This window comes from Rosa rugosa, chromosome 6 (genome assembly GCF_958449725.1).
Source record: "Rosa rugosa chromosome 6, drRosRugo1.1, whole genome shotgun sequence".
In the NCBI taxonomy this organism is placed as follows: domain Eukaryota; kingdom Viridiplantae; phylum Streptophyta; class Magnoliopsida; order Rosales; family Rosaceae; genus Rosa; species Rosa rugosa.
Genome location: NC_084825.1, coordinates 39,883,260 through 39,901,718, shown reverse-complemented (window position 1 = coordinate 39,901,718; position 18,459 = coordinate 39,883,260). Strand labels below are relative to the sequence as shown.

The following is an 18,459-nucleotide window of genomic DNA, read 5'->3' as shown; positions in this document are numbered from 1 at the left end:
AACTTCCTATCTCACACGGATTTCTGTGTCAAATTCTTTTACCCTAACTCTCACTGATTTCTGTGTGTAAAAGTGATAGCATTTATAAGAAAAAAAAAAAAAAAAACTGCTAATTAATTAGGAACCAATTTCGTTAATTTTCTTATTATGCTTTATGTTCTGTTTTACTTAATTAAAGTTGATACAATCAGATCAATAACTCATAAAATAACAATAAATTAAGAAAAGAATATGCGAACTTATATTCATAGAGTCATCATATACAAATAGTTTCTTAATTGCAAATCGAAAAGGAAATACAATATCCTAGAAGCTATTTATGGACATTAGTTCCTTCACCACATGTGCAAAAGATACTTCCTAAAAACAATGAGCGGGTGTGTTGAGGTGCTGGTGTTGCATCTGAGAGTGGAGGAAGCATAACACAAAGGCCCCTGCTGAAATACATTTATCATGTTTGGATTTATAAACTTCTACAACCCAATTCAATCATCAAATCAACTGAAGAGAACCAAAAGTATAAAACCCAAAGATAATAACGAAAATTATACCTGATTCAGGGAGTACTTCGATATCGAGCCCAGGAGTACTGCCTATAAACACCCAAAAGGCGAAAACCAAATCCATAAGACACTCAAATTCAGAAATAGATGAAATCCAAACTAGTAACACAATTACAGAAAAGAATGATTACAAAACAGAATGACTGATTTCGACATAAATGGAAGAACAAAATGAAAGCAGAATATATCGATGCTCACCTCCGTTTTCCAAGTAAGACGACGTCGGTTTGAGAAAAAGCACAGGGTCCTTCACGGGTTGTTGCCGGAAGTCAAGGAGGCTGCGTTAAACTCGTCGGAGGTCGGTGAGGTCTGTGATGGTGGAGGTGAGTCACGGTGGTGACCGGAAGTGGGTGTCGGAGGAGAGAGAAAACAGATCTAGTTCCTCTGTCCTCCATTAAACCAAAACAATTTGGAGATGAGAGAGAGGGAGGCAGAGAAGAGGAGCTGGGATATGAGAGCGAGGGGGAGGCGGAGAAGAGGGTGGGGGAGGGGGCAGTGGGTGGAGGAGATGAGAGAGAGGGAGACAGAGGAGAATTCGGAGGAGGCTTTTCAATTTACCCAATCTGGTTTTAAGCAGCAGTGATGCACGGAAATCTGTATGTTTATAATATTTCACACAGATATCCGTGTGAAATACATTTAAATTTGTTACAGATATCCGTGTGAATTTACTTCAGTAACTCAATAGATTCAGATTTGGATCAATTTGCTCATTATAAGCGGAATTTCCACGGAAATCCGTGTGAAATACATTTACTTTTGCTACTGATATCCGTGTGTATGTACCTCAGTAATCCGTGTGTAATACTACTAGGGGAGGGAAATTGAATTTGTTCCAAAAAAGTGAGCGGGAAAAAATTTACCACGAAAATCCGTGTGAGATACATATATATTTACCACTGATATTCGTGTGTATTTATCTAGGTAATATATAACTAGTCATGTTAATTATTGTTTACACAGAATTCTGTCTCTATTCTATTTTTTCACACAGATATCTGTGTCTACATTTCACACAGACAGATATTTGTGTGTTGCTCATTTCACATAGAATTCCGTATTAAAAACTTATTGTAACGGAATTCTGTAGCTGATAGAGTTTTCACACGGAATTCTGTAGCTAATAGAGTTTTTCACACGGAATTCTGTAGCAAATGGTTCTTTTCACATGGATTTCCGTGTTAACATTTCACACAGATATCCGTGTGTGTTACTCATTTCACACAGATGTCTGTACCAAAAACCGGTCAACCCTTTAAACGCTTCTACTTCCCAAAGGGGAGCCGACCCTTGAGGAGATAAAATTTCAGAAATTTTTACATTAGTTGATATAGCTTCTACCCATGAGAGCATGAGAGTTTACAGATCAAAAAAATAAGTTACGAGCGATCGGTTATGAGCATATTAGTTTTATGTAGTATTTAAGGTTTAGGGTTGACCTACTAGATCGAAACCCAAACGACGACGAAAATAGCTGAAATTTTGAACACAACCATTTATTCTTATCATGATAACATCCTACGATTGATTTTGATAAAGTTTATTTCCTATGCATTGTTGCTTATGGAATGTATACTTTTCATTAGAACTAATAAACTAGTTATACCACATTAGTAGACATATAAGAATTTTGTGCAATCCAAAAAATAAAAATTGAAAATTGATAAATTTGACTTTACCCATATATTTATAGCGTATTAATAGGTATGGTGTAAAAAAATTAACTCAATCCGTCGTTATTTCAATATCAAATAAAGTGGTTAACCTTATATACACCTATACTTCCCTAAGGGGAGTAAAACCACGAGGAGATAAACTTTTCAAAATTTTTACATTATTTCGTATACCTCATATTCATGAGAGTATGAGAGCTGACAGATCGAAAAAATAAGTTGCGAATGAGCGGTTATGAGCATATTAGTTTTATGTGGTATTTAGGGTTCAGGGTTGATCTAGTAGATCGAGACCTAAACGATAACAAAAATAGCTGAAATTTTGACCATAACTATTTATTCTAATCATGAAAACATCTAACGGTCGATTTTGATAAAGTCTATTTCCTCCACATTGTTGCTCATGGAAGGTATACTTTTCTTTACTAAAAACTTATTGTAACGGAATTCTGTAGCTAATAGAGTTTTTCACACGGAATTCTGTAGCAAATGGTTCTTTTCACACGGATTTCCGTGTTAACATTTCACACAGAGATCCGTGTGTGTTACTCATTTCACACAGATGTCTGTACCAAAAACCGGTCAACCCTTTAAACGCTTCTACTTCCCAAAGGGGAGCCGACCCTTGAGGAGATAAAATTTCAGAAATTTTTACATTAGTTGATATAGCTTCTACCCATGAGAGCATGAGAGTTTACAGATCAAAAAAATAAGTTACGAGTGAGCGGTTATGAGCATATTAGTTTTATGTAGTATTTAAAGTTTAGGGTTGAGCTACTAGATCGAAACCCAAACGACGACGAAAATAGCTGAAATTTTGAACACAACCATTTATTCTTATCATGATAACATCCTACGGTCGATTTTGATAAAGTCTATTTCCTATGCATTGTTGCTTATGGAAGGTATACTTTTCATTATAACTAATAAACTAGTTATACCACATTAGTAGATATACAAGAATTTTGTGCAATCCAAAAAATAAAAATAAAAAATGATAAATTTGACATTACTCATCTTTTTATAGCGTATTAATAGGTATGGTGTAAAAAAATTAACTCAATCCGCCGTTCTTTCAATATCAAATAAGTGGTTAACCTTATATACATATGTACGAAGTCATGGGTTCGAGTCACCATGGGGGTAGGAGTGAAATCCTTTGATCATCTTTAAAAAAAGAAGAAAAAGAAAAAAATATATATATATACTTTTTCACACGGAATTTTGTAGCTAATGGTTCTATTCACACGGATATCCGTGTGCAAAGGTTTTAGTTTTTACACAGACATCAGTTACTATTGTTTATTCACAAGGATTTCTGTGTGTAGTCTCATTTTCACACGGAATTCTGTAGCTCACTGTTCTTTTCACACGGATATCTGTGTCAACATTTTCACACAGAAATCCGTGTGTATTACTCATTTCACACAGAAATCTGTATCAAATACTTATTATAACGGAAATCTGTCCCTCCGTAATTCACATAACAAACAAAATTAATGATTCCGAAATAAACTAATTTCGGATTTTCACACAGAAATCAGTGTGAATTGATCTGCACACAGATATCCGTGTAAAAATATTTTATCATTTACACAGACATCTGTTACTATTGTTTATTCACACGGATTTCCGTCGATATTGTTATTGTATAAATCACTGTGGGGCTCAATTATGTTCTTTTCACACAGATATCTGTATCAAATACTTATTGTAACGGAAATTCGTCCCTTGATAATTCACATAACATAAAAAATTAATTATTTCGAAATAAACTAATTTATAATACGTACAGAAATCAGTGTGAATTGATTTCCACACAGATATCCGTGTGAAAATGTTTTAGTTTTTACACAGATATCTGTGACCGTTGTTTATGCACACGGATTTCCGTTGATATTGTTATTGTATAAATTATTGTGGGCCTGATTATGCTCATTTCACACGGATTTCTGTTAGTATTTGTATTTCACACGGATTTCTGTGGCTTTTAACTACAGTAAATCCGTGTGTGTTGTTATTTTGCTAGTAGTGAATTTTGAAGGCAAGTGTAGTTGTCTGTAGAAAGCTTACCACAGAGCGTCCATGGGCACTCAAATGACTCAGAGAAACCATGAAAGAAGGGTTACACGGATTTACATATTTAGATTTGAATACCTCTCTGAAGAGCTATTGATTTTCTCAGTCTTGTAATCTCAGGTCTCTCTTCTAGGAAACTTCTTTGAATGCTAGACGAGCCAGCAGCAGCATGTTTGATATTGCTTTGTTCTTCAGTACCAGTACCAGTGTACCACCACAACTTCTCTTTCTCCTATGAAGCCGCGATGCTGAGGTAGATTTGCTCACTGATTTTGAGCATGGTGAAAAATCATCAAGGTCTTCAATAGAATCATCATCATCATATCAAAGTCGTCCTCATCTTCAAAACCAACCTCATCACTCTTATCACCCTCATCTTCAACTTCATCCTTATTACCCTCATCATCAATCTGCATCCTCCTAAGAACCTCAGTTTTTCGTGTTAGGAGTCTTCGTGTGGTAAAGGTGCCTTCCCCATATTTTTCAGTGGGACAATCATTTTTCCCTTTCAAAGATGAAAAAAATAATCATCTCTATCATTCACTCGGAAATGGACTATGACATATATAGTATTTTCTGTTGGTTTCACTCCAAGCAAATGATGATTAAAAAGTTAGCTGAGTATTTATAAGGTGAAAGTTCCAGGTTGAATATATGCAGGGTGGCGGAAAATGACAACTTGAAACAAGATTCCGATGTCTTTAATCAACCATAAACGAACACTTCACCAACTTAATTTCAAACCATATTATAGTAGTTTTATTTCTCTCTAACTTCACCAAGAACTCTTTCATTACCATGTAATTAAGATGCAAATTGCAACTTCTGATCTATGTGCCTCCCAAACCAGAAAAAATAGAACCTGATTAATAAAACTCTAAATTCACACCGATAAAAACATAACCAAATTTACATACATACCTCCAGATACATTGTGCTCCTCATCACTGCTTGGACTTAATGGACCATCATAGTTAATCTCCATATTAGTTCTATCATAAAGGCATGCTTTGAAAATCGAATATTGAGAGAATGGAGGGAAAATTAATTAAATTGGCGCCAATCAGAGGAATAAGGGACGAACTCACTCCGTCTCCTTTTATGGCACGTTTACTTACTTGGAATGGAAAATAATCATGAATCGGAGACAACTGGAATGAGAGAAGAAAGGAATCGATATTGATTCCTAAACCCATCTCCCCCTTCGAAATCAAATTCCTGAGTATTCAGGAATCGATTCTTTATAAGGAGGAGTATTCAGGAATCGATTCTTTATAAGGAGGTGGGACCTACATCCATTCCGATTCCTTCATGTGTTAGTAAACGCATGAATTCTTTTATCCGAAATCATTCCGATTCCTTTATGTGTTAGTAAACGTAGGAATAATTTTACCCTGTAATCATTCACTCCCATTCCAAGTAAGTAAACGTGCCTTTATTTTCAATTTTTTTTTTCAAATTTAATGGCGCCAATCAGACGAATAGGGGACGAAACTCACACTGTCTCCTTTTATTCAAATTTTTTTTTTTTCAAATTTAATGGCGCCAATCGGACAAATAGGGGACGAAACTAAATCCGTCTCCTTTTATATTTTGTATTTTAAATTTAATGACGCTAATCAGATAAATAGGGGACGAAACTCACTTTGTCTCCTTTTATTCTCAAATTTTAATACCATTAATTGAAATACCATTAATTGGTGACTTCTGAATTGATTTTCAGATACCAGTAATTGAAATTTTATAGAAAGAATCAAAAGTTTGCAACTTTCATGTGAGCAATTTTTAATGTTGATTGAACTAGTGGTCACACTTGATTGGATGAACAGTGTTTATTAGTACGGAGAACGCAAACATGTATTAGGCGGTGACGTCTGGAATTGAGTTTCATATACCACTAATCAAATACCTTTAAATGGATTTTTACTAAAGAATAAAAAAAATTCAACTTCAATGTGAGCAATTTTTACCGTATATTGAACTAGTGGACATGTCTAACAGAGTGACAAGAATTTAGTGCGGAAAATGCAGACATGCAGACATCTAGTAAGTGCTGACATTTGAATTGAGATTCAAATAACACAAATTAAATACCATTAATTGAAATATTATAAAAGGAATCAAAAGTTTGAAACTTTTATGTGAGCAATTTCTAACGTTGATTAAACTAGTGGTCATGCTTGACAGGGTGACCAGCCTTTAGTGCGGAGAATGCAGACAAATATTAGGTGGTGACGTCTCGAATTGAGTTTTATATATATACCGCTAATTAAATATCTTTAATTGGACCTTTATGAAAGAAATTAAAAGTTTGCAACTTTCATGTGAACAATTTTTATTGTTGATTAAATTTTAAATACGTTATTTTTGTCAAAATGTTTCAACTAATTACACCTTCATATTGAATTATTTACATTGGTGCCCTAGAGGCTTCGCTATATAAGGGCGTGCGAGTTTGGTCTCATGTTCATATCTATGGTTAACACTAGTTGCACAACTCTTTAGAATTGGCTGAGTTGAAATGGGAGATTGGCCTCCCAAAGGGTAATAGAGATGGGTAGTTGGGAAAGAATCATTTTCTGTTCACTTCATATTCTTCAAGGAAATTAAGAAGGTGACCAAATATATCGGTTTCTTTCCCATGCCACCCATTTCTATTGTCTTTGGGTGTCTCTCCTTCTTCCTCTCATGCTAGCTGCTTGAGATTATGGGATGCATGAGTTTAATAAACTATGCCTTCTTTTTGTAAAGTTTATCAGTTAAATCATTTGGTATTAATTTCTTATTGTTCAGGGTTGATTAGCAGGTAATTGATCAAGCACGTAGCATCTGGTGTCATTTATCATAGTTTGAGGAAGCCTCCTTCATATCCACAACAACAAGATCATCAACATCTTCAAGCAATCTTCAAGTTCATTTACTAAAGCGCAAAATCAAATCTTTCCAGAAAATTGAAAAAGAGAAATTATTATGTTCGAAATTTGGGTTCTATATGTATTGAAATTAACATACACATGGAAGTCCGTATCCAATTTTGATTGGAACTCAATTTACTCCTAGATATTGTGTAGCTTGTCTTCATCTCTACGATATTCTTCGAAAAACAAACTATACCGCCTTCTATCTTTGTAGCACAAGTGAATCACCAGGACTACATAAAACAAATTATGTAATTTGTTTATGCTTGAATCTGTTTTATGAAGGAAAATTATCACTCGTGGCACGTTTACTTACTTGGAATGGAAAATAATCATGAATCGGAGACAAGTGGAATGGGAGAAGAAAGGAATCGGTATTGATTCCGGAGGAATGATTCCTAAACCCATCTCCCCCCTTCGTAATCGAATTCCTGAGTATTCAGGAATCGATTCCTGATAAGGAGGTGGGACCTACATCCATTCCGATTCCTTCATGTGTTAGTAAACGCAGAAATTCTTTTACCCGGAATCATTCTGATTCCTTTATGTGTTAGTAAACGCAGGAATGTTTTTACCCCGTAATCATTCCCTTTCCTTCCAAGTAAGTAAACGTGCCCTCGATTTCTAAGCCGTTGAAGTTGTAAATCTGTTCGATTGAATTGGTCAAATTGAGTTCTAATTGGTACTATAAAATAGAATCAAAGTTTTAGTTTTCATGTTAAAAAAATACTATCTTAAATGAGTACGAGTCCTTTTGAACGTCAATTGAATTAGTGGACCGACCCGAACTAATTATTAGAGTTTTAATATCTGTAACTTTAATTACCATTAATCTAAAAAATATTCAAATATTTCTATAGATAAAAGTTTGAATTTGATTTTTAGTTACCATTAATTGGTTCATGAATCAAAAGTTGCAATTTCAATGTGAACTAGGTTTTGGTGGGAGCCAGGAAAGGAGACAAAAGAATGAGGACAGAAGATTTGAAGCCAGTTTAGTGCGTGGAATGAATATGTACATGCATTAGGTTGTATTGGTTCGATTTGAATTTCAAACACCACTAATTAAATGACATTAATTGAATTTTTACAAAAGGAATAAAAACTTTGCAATTTTGTGCGAGCAATTTTTAACGTTGATGGAACTAGTGGATACGCCTCACAGGGCGACTAGACGTTAGTGCAGAGAATGAAAGCATGTATTAGGTGGTGACATCTTGAATTGAGTTTCAAATACCACTAATGAAATACCAATAACTGAATTTTTACAAAAGGAATCAAAAGTTTGAAACTTTCATGAGAGCAATTTTTAACGTTGATTAAACTAATGGACATGTTTGACAAAGTGACCAAACTTTAGTGCGGAGAATGCATACATGTAGTGGTGATGACGTCTAAATTGATTTTTAAATGCCATTAATGAAAATTTTATAGAAGGAATCAAAAGTTTGCAGCATTCATGTGAGTTATTTTTAATGTTGATTAAATTAGTGGTCACGCTTGACAAGGTGAAAAATGTTTAGTGCAGAGAATGCACACATGTATTAAGTGGTGACGTCTCGAATTGAGTTTCAAATACCACTAATTAAATACCTTTAATTGAAATTTTACTAAAACATCAAAAGTTTGCAACTTTCATGTGAACAATTTTTAACGTTGATTGAACTAGTGGACAAGCCTAACAGGACAACTAGTCTTAAGTACAGATAATGTAGGCATGTATTCGGTGGTGATATCTTAAATTGAGTTTCTAATAGCTAGTGTTAATTAAATACCATTAGTAAGAATCAAAAGTTTGAAACTTTCAAGTGAACAATTTTTAACATTGATTAAACTAGTCAACATGTCTGATAGAGTGTCAAGATTTTAGTATGGAGAATGCAGACATTTATGAGGTGACTGAAATTTCATAGAAAGAATCAATAGTTTGCAACTTTTAAATGAGCAATTTTAACGTTGATTGAACTAGAGGTCATGCTTGACAAGGTGAGCAACCTTTAGTGCAAAGAATGCAGACATATGTATTAGGTGGTGACTTCTCGAATAGGTTTTCAAATACCACTAATTAAATATCTTTACTAGCTAGAATTTTAGAAAAGAATAAAAAGTTTGCAGTTATCATGTGAGCAATTTTTAACGTTGATTGAACCAGTGGACAAGCCTGACACTACAACCAGAAGTAAGTGCAGAGAATGCAGGTATAGGGGCACTTTTGATCAGGGTTGTACGGTAGTGAAATCACCATGGTCGAGCCCAAAATCTTGTCCCCTTTGTCTGAGTAAGCGAAGACTAGGCCCAACAAACTTCAAAGGACTGGGAATCCTAGGAAGCTTGCTGTTGTGTTCTTCCCGGCAGCTCAATACTCATTCATGGCAGTGAACTGCTTGTTTGTTACTTTTAATGGAGCGCTTAGCAAGATGTGCATGGCGTGGGAGCTAGAAAAGCATGAGTTTCAGAAGAAGAGATCTCAACAGTGATGGTATATTGGTTTAGGTATATAGAATAAGAGATTTGGACATGAGATGAATTGGGAAGGATGGAAAACTAAGGGTGGATTTGGGAAAGATGAAGCATGGCAGAAGAAGAATGCTAGAGAGCTTGCTAGCATACCCCATTCCCCCTCTTTAGTTAATAGCAGTAGCTATTTATATGCAATTCCAGCAGCTAAAGAAATCTTGGTGGAAGATCTCTACTGCTGGGTAAAGAGATCGCTTGTGTTAAATGCATGTATTAGATTTTGTAGTGCCTCTTAGTCTGTTAGGTTCTATCTAAAGGAGATTGTGGAATAGGTTTGGCAGATTTTCTGCCATGATTTAGGCAGGATTTGCTGCTGTACTTTAGGCTTTTTGTTACGCATGTGACAGTAAGTTATTGATGTGTAAAAAAAAAGATGCTTGGTTATTTGGCTTAAGGTTATAAGAGAATTATTGTAAAAGAGATTTGCTGTTTATGATTGATAAATAAGGCTTAAAAGTTTGGGTTATCTCTTCTTCACTTACCCGTATTACGAGTTAGGTATGAATTTTGGTCCCAAGTCCAAAATTATCAACCAACCTAAAACTATTAACGGGCCTCATGCAATTCTGTTACCTTCCACACCACACCCATTCTTGTAAGCCTCAAGTGCATGAATGTAGCTTGGGTCCACGTGCGTGGCGTGATGGTTGCAGGTGTAATTTGCCTCGAATTTGAGTTGAGCTTAAAGCATGAATTAGGCTTGTTAGCTGGATTTTTGGGTGTCAACAGCAGACATGTATTAGGTGGTGACGTCTTGAATTGAATTTCAAACGTGATTAATGAAATACTATTTATACAATTTTTACAAAAAGAATAAAAAGTTTACAACTTTCATGTGAGCAATTTTTAACGTTGACTGAACTAGAGGTCATGCTTGACAGGGTGATCAATGTTTAGTGTAGAGAATGTAGGCATGTATTAGGGGGTGACATCTTGAATTGAATTTCAAATACCATAATTAAATAACTTCAATTGGATTTTTATAAAAGAATCAAAAGTTTGCAACTTTCATGTGAGCAATTTTAACTTTGATTAAACTAGTAGACATGTATGACAGAATGACAAAACTTTAGTGCGGAGAATGCAGACATCTAGTAAGTGGTGACGTTTGAATTGAGATTTAAATACCACTAATTAAATACCATCACTGAAAACTTATAGAAGGAATCAAAAGATTGAAACTTTCATGTGAGCAATTTCTAATGTTGATTAAACTAGTGGTCATGTTTGACAGGGTAAGCAGCCTTTAGTACCGAGAATGTAGACATCTATTCGTTGGTGACGTCTCGAATTGAGTTTTAGATACCACTAACTAAATATCTTTAATTGGACTTTTACAAAAAATCAGAAGTTTGCAACTTTCATGTGAGCAAATTTTATCATTGATTGAGTTTTAAATAGGCTGTTTTTATTGAAATGTTCCAACTAATTACCCATTTTTATCAAGTTATTTACATTGGTGCCCTAGAGGCTTTGCTATATAAGGGTGTGCATGTTCAATCTCTTGTTCATATATATGTTTAGCACTAGTAGCACAACTTTCTTAGAATTGGCTGAGTTGAAATGAGAGATTGGCCTCCCAAAGGCTAGTGGAGATGGGTGGTTGGGAAAGAATTCCTTCTCTTTTCACTTCATCTTCTTATGAAAATTAAGAAGGTGACCAAATTTATTGGCTTCTTTCCCATGCCACCCATTTCTATTGTCTTTGGGTGTCTCTCCTCCTTCCTCTCATGCCAGCCACTTGATATGGGATGAGTTTAATAAACTTTGCCTTCTTTTCATAAAGTTTATCAGTTAAACTATTCGGTATTAATTTCTTATTGTTTAGGGTTGATTAGCAGGTAATTGATTGAGTACGTAGCAACTGGCAAAGTGTTCTTCATCACAGTCTGAGGAAGCCTCCTTCATATCTGCAGCAACAAGATCATCACTGGAAGTTGTTGATCTTCAAGTTCATTTACAAAATTGCAAAATCAAATATTTCCAGAAAATTCAAATATAGAAGTTATTGTGTTCGAAATTTTGGTTCCGTATGTATTGAAAATTAACATATACATGCAATTTCACATCCACTTTTGATTGAAATTCAATTACTCCTATTGTGTAGCTTGTCTTCGTCTCTATGATATTCTTTGCAAAACAAACTGTGCCACCTCTTATTCTAGCCATGTGAGCCATTAGGTTTACCAAAGACAAAAACTTGTTATTTGTTTATGGTTGAATTAATTTTATGCGCGCAGGAAAATTATCACTCGATCCCTAAGCCTTCGAAGTTGTAAATATATTTGATTGAATTGCTCCAATCGAGTTTGATCTAATTGGTTCTATAAAATAGAATCAGAGTTTCAATTTTCATGTTTTTTTTTTTTGGTCAATGAAAAAAAAAGTATTAGATGGTCCAACTGGTATATCCAAATACAAGAGGTACAAAAGACCCCAGCATCAAGAGGCACATAGGCCCCAGCAACAAGAGGCACATAGGCCCAGCAATAGAGGCACTTAAGCCCAGCATAAACAAAATACAACCCATAATGGATGTGACCAAATTACAAGTCAGATGCCCAAAGGTAAAAGAAAGAAACCCTAAACTTTCTAACAGCCACCATATCTTCATCAGCCGCATAGTCTTCCTGCCGCAGTAATCAAGTTGTTGCTTGGCGTTAATTCGCCGCCGCAGCATCAGATCGTACCGCCTTCTCCACTGGTTGTGACACACGCCGGGCTCAAGAACGCCCAATAGAAACCGAGTAACCGAAGAGGGAGTGATTACCGAGGTAATCTGGACACCCTCTGTTGAGATAACAAAAATCCACCAACGGGTGAAAGTTTGTTTAGAGGTGGTGGAGCATGGAGCCGATCTGAAAGCTAAATTGGTCAAACCTGTCAAACAAAAACAATAACAAAGGAGGCTAGGAGGAAGATCTGTGCTAAAAATTGATGAAGAGTTGATGTGAAATAGGATTTAGGTTGTGGTGATGGAGTGAAGAGGTGGAGAGGTGATGTGGTTGGTGAGAGTGAGAGCTCGCCCAGTCATGGCAAAGCTCATGATGGCAGCAGCAAGTGATGGGTAGATGGAGAACTTGAAGGAAATAGAGGGAAGAGAAAGAGAAGGAAAATGAAGGAAAATGAAGGAAAAGGGCAGATCTGGTCAAGAAAAAGGCTGGGTGGATGGAGTGGAGATGGAGATAAAAGTAGTGGTGGTGGTGGTGGAAACGAAGGTGATGGTGAGACTCTCAAAATGATGGCTGATTTGAGAAAATTTCTAGAGAGAAGGAGGACCCTCTCTCTCTAGAAACTTTCCCTCAGAAGGATTCTTTAGTTCGTCCTTCAATTTTCATGTTAAGAAAATACTATCTAAAATGAGCATGAGTCGTTTTGAAAGTTAATTGAATTAGTGGACCGATCCAAACATATTATTAGAGTTTTAATATCTGCAACTTTAATTATCATCAATCAAAAACTAACAAATATATGTATAGACAGAAGTTTTAATTTGAGTTATAATTACCATTAATTGGTTAGCGAATCAAAAGTTGCAATTTCCATGTGAACTAGGTTTTAGTGGGAGCCAGGAAAGGAGACAGAAGAATGAGGACTAAAGATTTGAAGCAACTTTAGTGCGTGAAATGAATATGTACATGCATTAGTTTGTATTTGTTCAATTTGAGTTTCAAATACCACTAATTAAATACCATTAATTGGATTTTCACTAAAGAAATAAAAAAGTTTGTAACTTTGCGTGAGCAATTTTTAACGTTGATTGAACTAATGGACAAGTATTACAGGGCGACTAGATGTTAGAGCAGAGAATGCAGGTATGTATTAGGTGGTGATGTCTTGAATTGAGTTTCAACTACCACTAATTAAATACTATTAATTAAATTTTTACAAAACGGATCAAAAGTTTAATTCTTTCAGGTGAGCAATTTTTAACGTTGATTAAACTAATGGACATGTCTGAAGACCAAACTTTATTGTGGAGAATGCATACATGAATGTAGTTGGTGGTGACGTCTGAATTGATTTCCAAATACCATTATTTGAAATTTCTATAGAACGAATCAAAAGTTTGCAACTTCTATATGAGTAATTTTTAACGTTGATTGAACTAGTGGTCATGCTTGACAGGATGAACAGTCTTTAGTGCAGAGAATGCAAGCATATATTAGGTAGTCACGTGTCAAATTGAGTTTTAACTAATTAAATACCTTTTATTGGACTTTTACCCAAAAAAAAAAAAAAATTCAACTTTCATGTGAACAATTTTTAACATTTATTGATCTAGTGGACAAGCCTGACAGGACAACTAAATGTAAGTGCAGAAAATGCAAGCATGTAATACGTGGTGACATCTTGAATTGAGTTTCAAATAGTACTAATTAAATACCATTAATAAAAATTTTATAAAAAGAATCAAAAGATTGAAACTTTCATGTGAACAATTTTTAACGTTGATTAAACTAGTGAACAAATCAGACAGAATGACCAGATTTTAATGTGGAGAATGTAGACATTTAGAAGGTGATTGTAATTTTATAGAAGGAATCAAAAGTTCGCAACATTCATGTGAGCAATTTTTAGCATTGATTGAACTAGGTCATGCTTGACAAGGTGAGCAACGTTTTGTGCGGAGAATGCGGGAATGTATTAGGTACTGACGTCTCAAATTGATCAGTATCAAATACCACTCATTAAGTACCTTTAATTGAATTTTTACAAAATGAATAAATAATTTGTAATTTTCCTCCGAGCACTTTTTAACGTTGATTGAACTAGTGAACTGGCCTGACAAGACGACCAAACTTTAGTACGGAGAATGCAGAAATATATTAGTTGGTAACATCTCGATTTGAGTTTTAAATACAACTAATTAAATACCATTATTACTTTTCAGTTTTTAATAAAATGCATTAAAAGTTTGTAATTTTCTTGTGAACAATTTTTACCGTTGATTGAACTAGTGGACTAGCCTGATAGGGTCACCAGACTTTAGTGCGTGGAATGCATGAATGCATTAAGTGCTAATGTCTTGAATTTGAACTATCCGTTTTGTATGTCAATACTCGCATGGGAGCCAGCAGAGATGCATCTCTCATCATGCTTATTCTTTGACTTAATTACCTAGGTTTCCCTGGAGGGTTCATTATAAATGGAACCCATAGTTAGTTCCGATGACTATCTGATTGTATTTGCCAGTTACATATTCTTAGAATTGGCTTGAGTTGACATGGGAGATAGGCCTCCCAGAGGTCAATGGAAATGGGTTTCTGGGAGTGATCCTTCTAAGTTCTCATCATGTTCTACATATTGTCAGCGTTCTCTCCCATGCCACTCATTTCTGTTGCTTCTAGGTGTTTCTCCATCTTCCTAGCTCTCATGCCTGCAGCTTGAGATTATGCCAAGTTTCATCAGTACACAACGCTTTGAACATATATATTTGTTAATTTAATTGGGAAGCTAAATTGACCCCTTTTTAGCAAACCATATATACGGGCCAGCTCCCTCTTTCTTTTGATAAACACATGGCTATATGTATAAAAGCACTCGCGCAAAAACGAAGAAAGAGGTGTGGTTTGCATAACAGGGAGCCAATTTCACTCCCCTAACAGCGAAACTCTAGTGCTGGCATGGTAATTAGTCTTCAGTCTTCACGATTTCGATGCTGCTATCATAATAGATAAATACCAAGTTCTTCACCTCATTGAGGTTTGAGGGGTTCCTCTTCTTGACACTTGTGCTTCTACTTTTAACTTGAACACTTGGAGGCATGATTACATAACCTAGTTTTAGAGGAAGGGGAGAAAAGGTAGCATGGCCAACACGAAGACCATAATTGAATTGAACTTTTTGAACCAATTGTATAGGGTAAACTGTAAAGCACAGCTATCCTACATATTCATGGTATATACGAGACTGAGAGTTCAACTTTCGTCGTCACCTTTTCTTTTCCTAGAATAAAAGAGGAACAGTTGTATAGTTTCAAAGTAGAATAACACGCTATTAACATTTTACACCAACATTAGAAGCATGCAAAGAGCACGGTGTAAGCTAAAATGTTGTTAAACAATCTTTTTCCTTCCCACATTGTTTCATTCTTTATATACGAGGGATGAACCAAAGAACAAAGTATGCGAACCTCATCATCCTTGTATAGTTTATAGATGGATTTACATACCTCTCCTGTGTCTTTTATTATTGCAGCCACAATTGCTAGTATCATATACCAATTGGTGAAGCGGAGATTTGGGCCAAAAACCGAGAAGGTTTTTCCTCCCGGGCCGGCAAGATTGCCGGTGTTGGGAAACCTACTGCGGTTGGGCCCTCTACCCCACAGAGACATGGCATCTTTATGCGACAATTATGGGCCGCTGGTCTACCTACGACTTGGGAGCATTGATGCCATCACCACCAACGACCCTGACATCATACGTGAAATACTTATTCAACAAGATGACGTCTTTGCATCACGGCCGCGAACTTTGGCCGCGGTGCATTTGGCCTATGGTTGTGGCGACGTTGCGCTTGCCCCATTGGGCCCACAATGGAAGCGAATGAGGCGAATATGCATGGAACACTTGCTAACAACAAAACGCCTCGAGTCTTTTGCCAAACACCGAGCCGATGAAGCCCAACACCTCGTACAAGATGTTTGGGCCACGGCCCAGACGGGGAAGGCAGTGAACTTGAGGGAAGTGTTGGGTGGGTGGTCTATGAACAATGTGACTAGGATGTTGCTTGGTAAACAATATTTTGGGGCCGGGTCGGCAGGTCCACAAGAGGCCATGGAGTTCATGCACATAACCCATGAGTTATTTTGGCTGTTGGGGTTGATATATTTGGGAGATTACTTGCCAATTTGGAGGTGGGTGGATCCTTACGGTTGTGAGAAGAAAATGAGGGAAGTGGAGAAAAGGGTAGATGATTTTCATACCAAGATTCTTGAAGAGCATAGGAGGGTAAGGGAGGAGAAGAGCAAGCCAACTGGAGGAGAGGAAGATGGGGCAGAAATGGACTTTGTTGATGTTTTGTTGTCTTTGCCAGGTGAGGATGGGAAAAAGCATATGGAGGATGTGGAAATCAAAGCTCTAATACAGGTAAACCTTTGCATAATTTAGATCTAGTTTTAATTTTCTTTAACTTTATAGGAAAATTATTATAGAAAGCCTGGATGATGATGTACGTGTCTATTAGGAATGAGGGTCTTACTACTTTTATTTCGTAAAAGAGTTATTAAATATTCAATTTGGTATTGCGTATAGAAAAGATTTATTAAATATTCAATTTGGAGTACATTTAAGTTTTTTTCTTTCTTTTTTTGAATAGAAATGACAATTTTTATCCCACCCTATCCATTCCATAATGTCAGTGAAATTTAAACTTGTGACCTATACGGTGCCAGTTATTTTAAAATAACTAACATGCCACAGTTCACCGATAGAGCATATCTCTACTACTATAATTGGAGGCCCTCTTTTGGTATCAAAGGCTTCACCAAATTTTGAAAGTGCCTATAATACCTTTCAATAACATAATTATTAAATTAAGTTAATAAAATATAAATAAATAAAAGAGGCAATTGAAAAAAATACCCACCACTATTCTATGTCTAAAAAATAAATAACCACTATTTTTTTTAATCGATCTATTTTTCATTAACATCACATTATCACCCGCGAAAAATGTGGGCACGTTGCTAGTTAAGTTAAAATTAGAGTATCATTATCGTATTCTACTGTGGTATACAAAATTCCAGAATAAAGAAAAGATTCTTTATTATGTTTGTTGTTGATTAAATCAAGAACTACTAATTTGTCTAAAATTTTAGTTGCCAATTCCTTAAATTATACAGTATTTATGAGTTTCAGGATATGATAGCTGCTGCCACAGACACTTCAGCTGTGACCAACGAATGGGCGATGGCCGAGGTGATCAAGCATCCACGTGTCCTCCGTAAGATCCAAGAAGAGCTCGATTTAGTCGTGGGTCAACATAGAATGGTCAACGAATCAGACCTACCCCATCTTAACTACCTACGCTGCGTTGTACGCGAAACCTTCCGCATGCATCCGGCGGGACCCTTCCTCATTCCGCACGAGTCATTACGCGCCACGTGGATCAACGGTTACTACATCCCGGCCAAGACACGTGTCTTCATCAACACCCATGGGCTGGGCCGAAACACAAAGCTATGGGACAATGTCGAGGAGTTTAGGCCCGAGCGGCATTGGCTCGATGATGGGAGCCGAGTCGAGATTAGCCATGGAGTCGATTTCAAAATTCTTCCTTTTAGTGCAGGAAAGAGAAAGTGTCCCGGCGCGCCGCTTGGGGTGACTCTAGTCTTGATGGCTTTGGCTCGGCTTTTTCATTGTTTTAACTGGACACCACCGGAGGGTTTGAGGCCGGAAGATATTGATACCAAAGAGGTTTATGGAATGACAATGCCTAAGGTTCAACCTTTGATGGCTGTTGCTAGGCCTCGCTTGGCAAACCATATGTATCATTGATTGGATACGAAAGATTTCCAAATGAATTTCCTATCTTAGGCTATAAGTTGTGTGCGTAGAATGAGCTCGATTTAAATAAATGAAAATTGTGATTGACTTGTAAAGCTGAATCATTTCTTTGGTCATAATAAGCCGATTGTTCTTTAAGAAATGGTATATTTTTATGAATTGAATTTCGAAAAGAAGAATTTATTATGGAATCGAT

At 36.1% G+C, this 18,459-nt stretch overlaps 1 protein-coding gene and 1 long non-coding RNA gene across 2 annotated transcripts; one reads left to right on the top strand and one right to left on the bottom strand.

Annotated features, from left to right (window-relative positions):
* Positions 1-237: 237 nt before the first annotated feature.
* LOC133718753 (uncharacterized) lies at positions 238-1,073 on the bottom strand. The gene is made up of 3 exons (XR_009850554.1): positions 762-1,073; positions 552-593; positions 238-434 (listed from the first exon to the last, which is right to left on the bottom strand). It is a non-coding gene; the product is annotated as an uncharacterized LOC133718753 (long non-coding RNA).
* Positions 1,074-15,911: 14,838 nt separating this feature from the next.
* Positions 15,912-18,254, top strand: LOC133713890 (cytochrome P450 703A2-like). The gene is made up of 2 exons (XM_062139913.1): positions 15,912-16,844; positions 17,616-18,254. Exons 1-2 carry the CDS (start codon positions 15,912-15,914, stop codon positions 18,252-18,254), a joined length of 1,572 nt encoding a protein of 523 aa, XP_061995897.1.
* Positions 18,255-18,459: the final 205 nt, after the last annotated feature.

Coding starts and splice junctions, on each gene's coding strand:
- LOC133713890 (XM_062139913.1), top strand. CDS start 15,912: ATGGATTTACATACCTCTCCTGTGTCTTTTATTATTGCAGCCACAATT. Junction 16,845..17,615: donor AAATCAAAGCTCTAATACAG/GTAAACCTTTGC, acceptor TATGAGTTTCAG/GATATGATAGCTGCTGCCAC.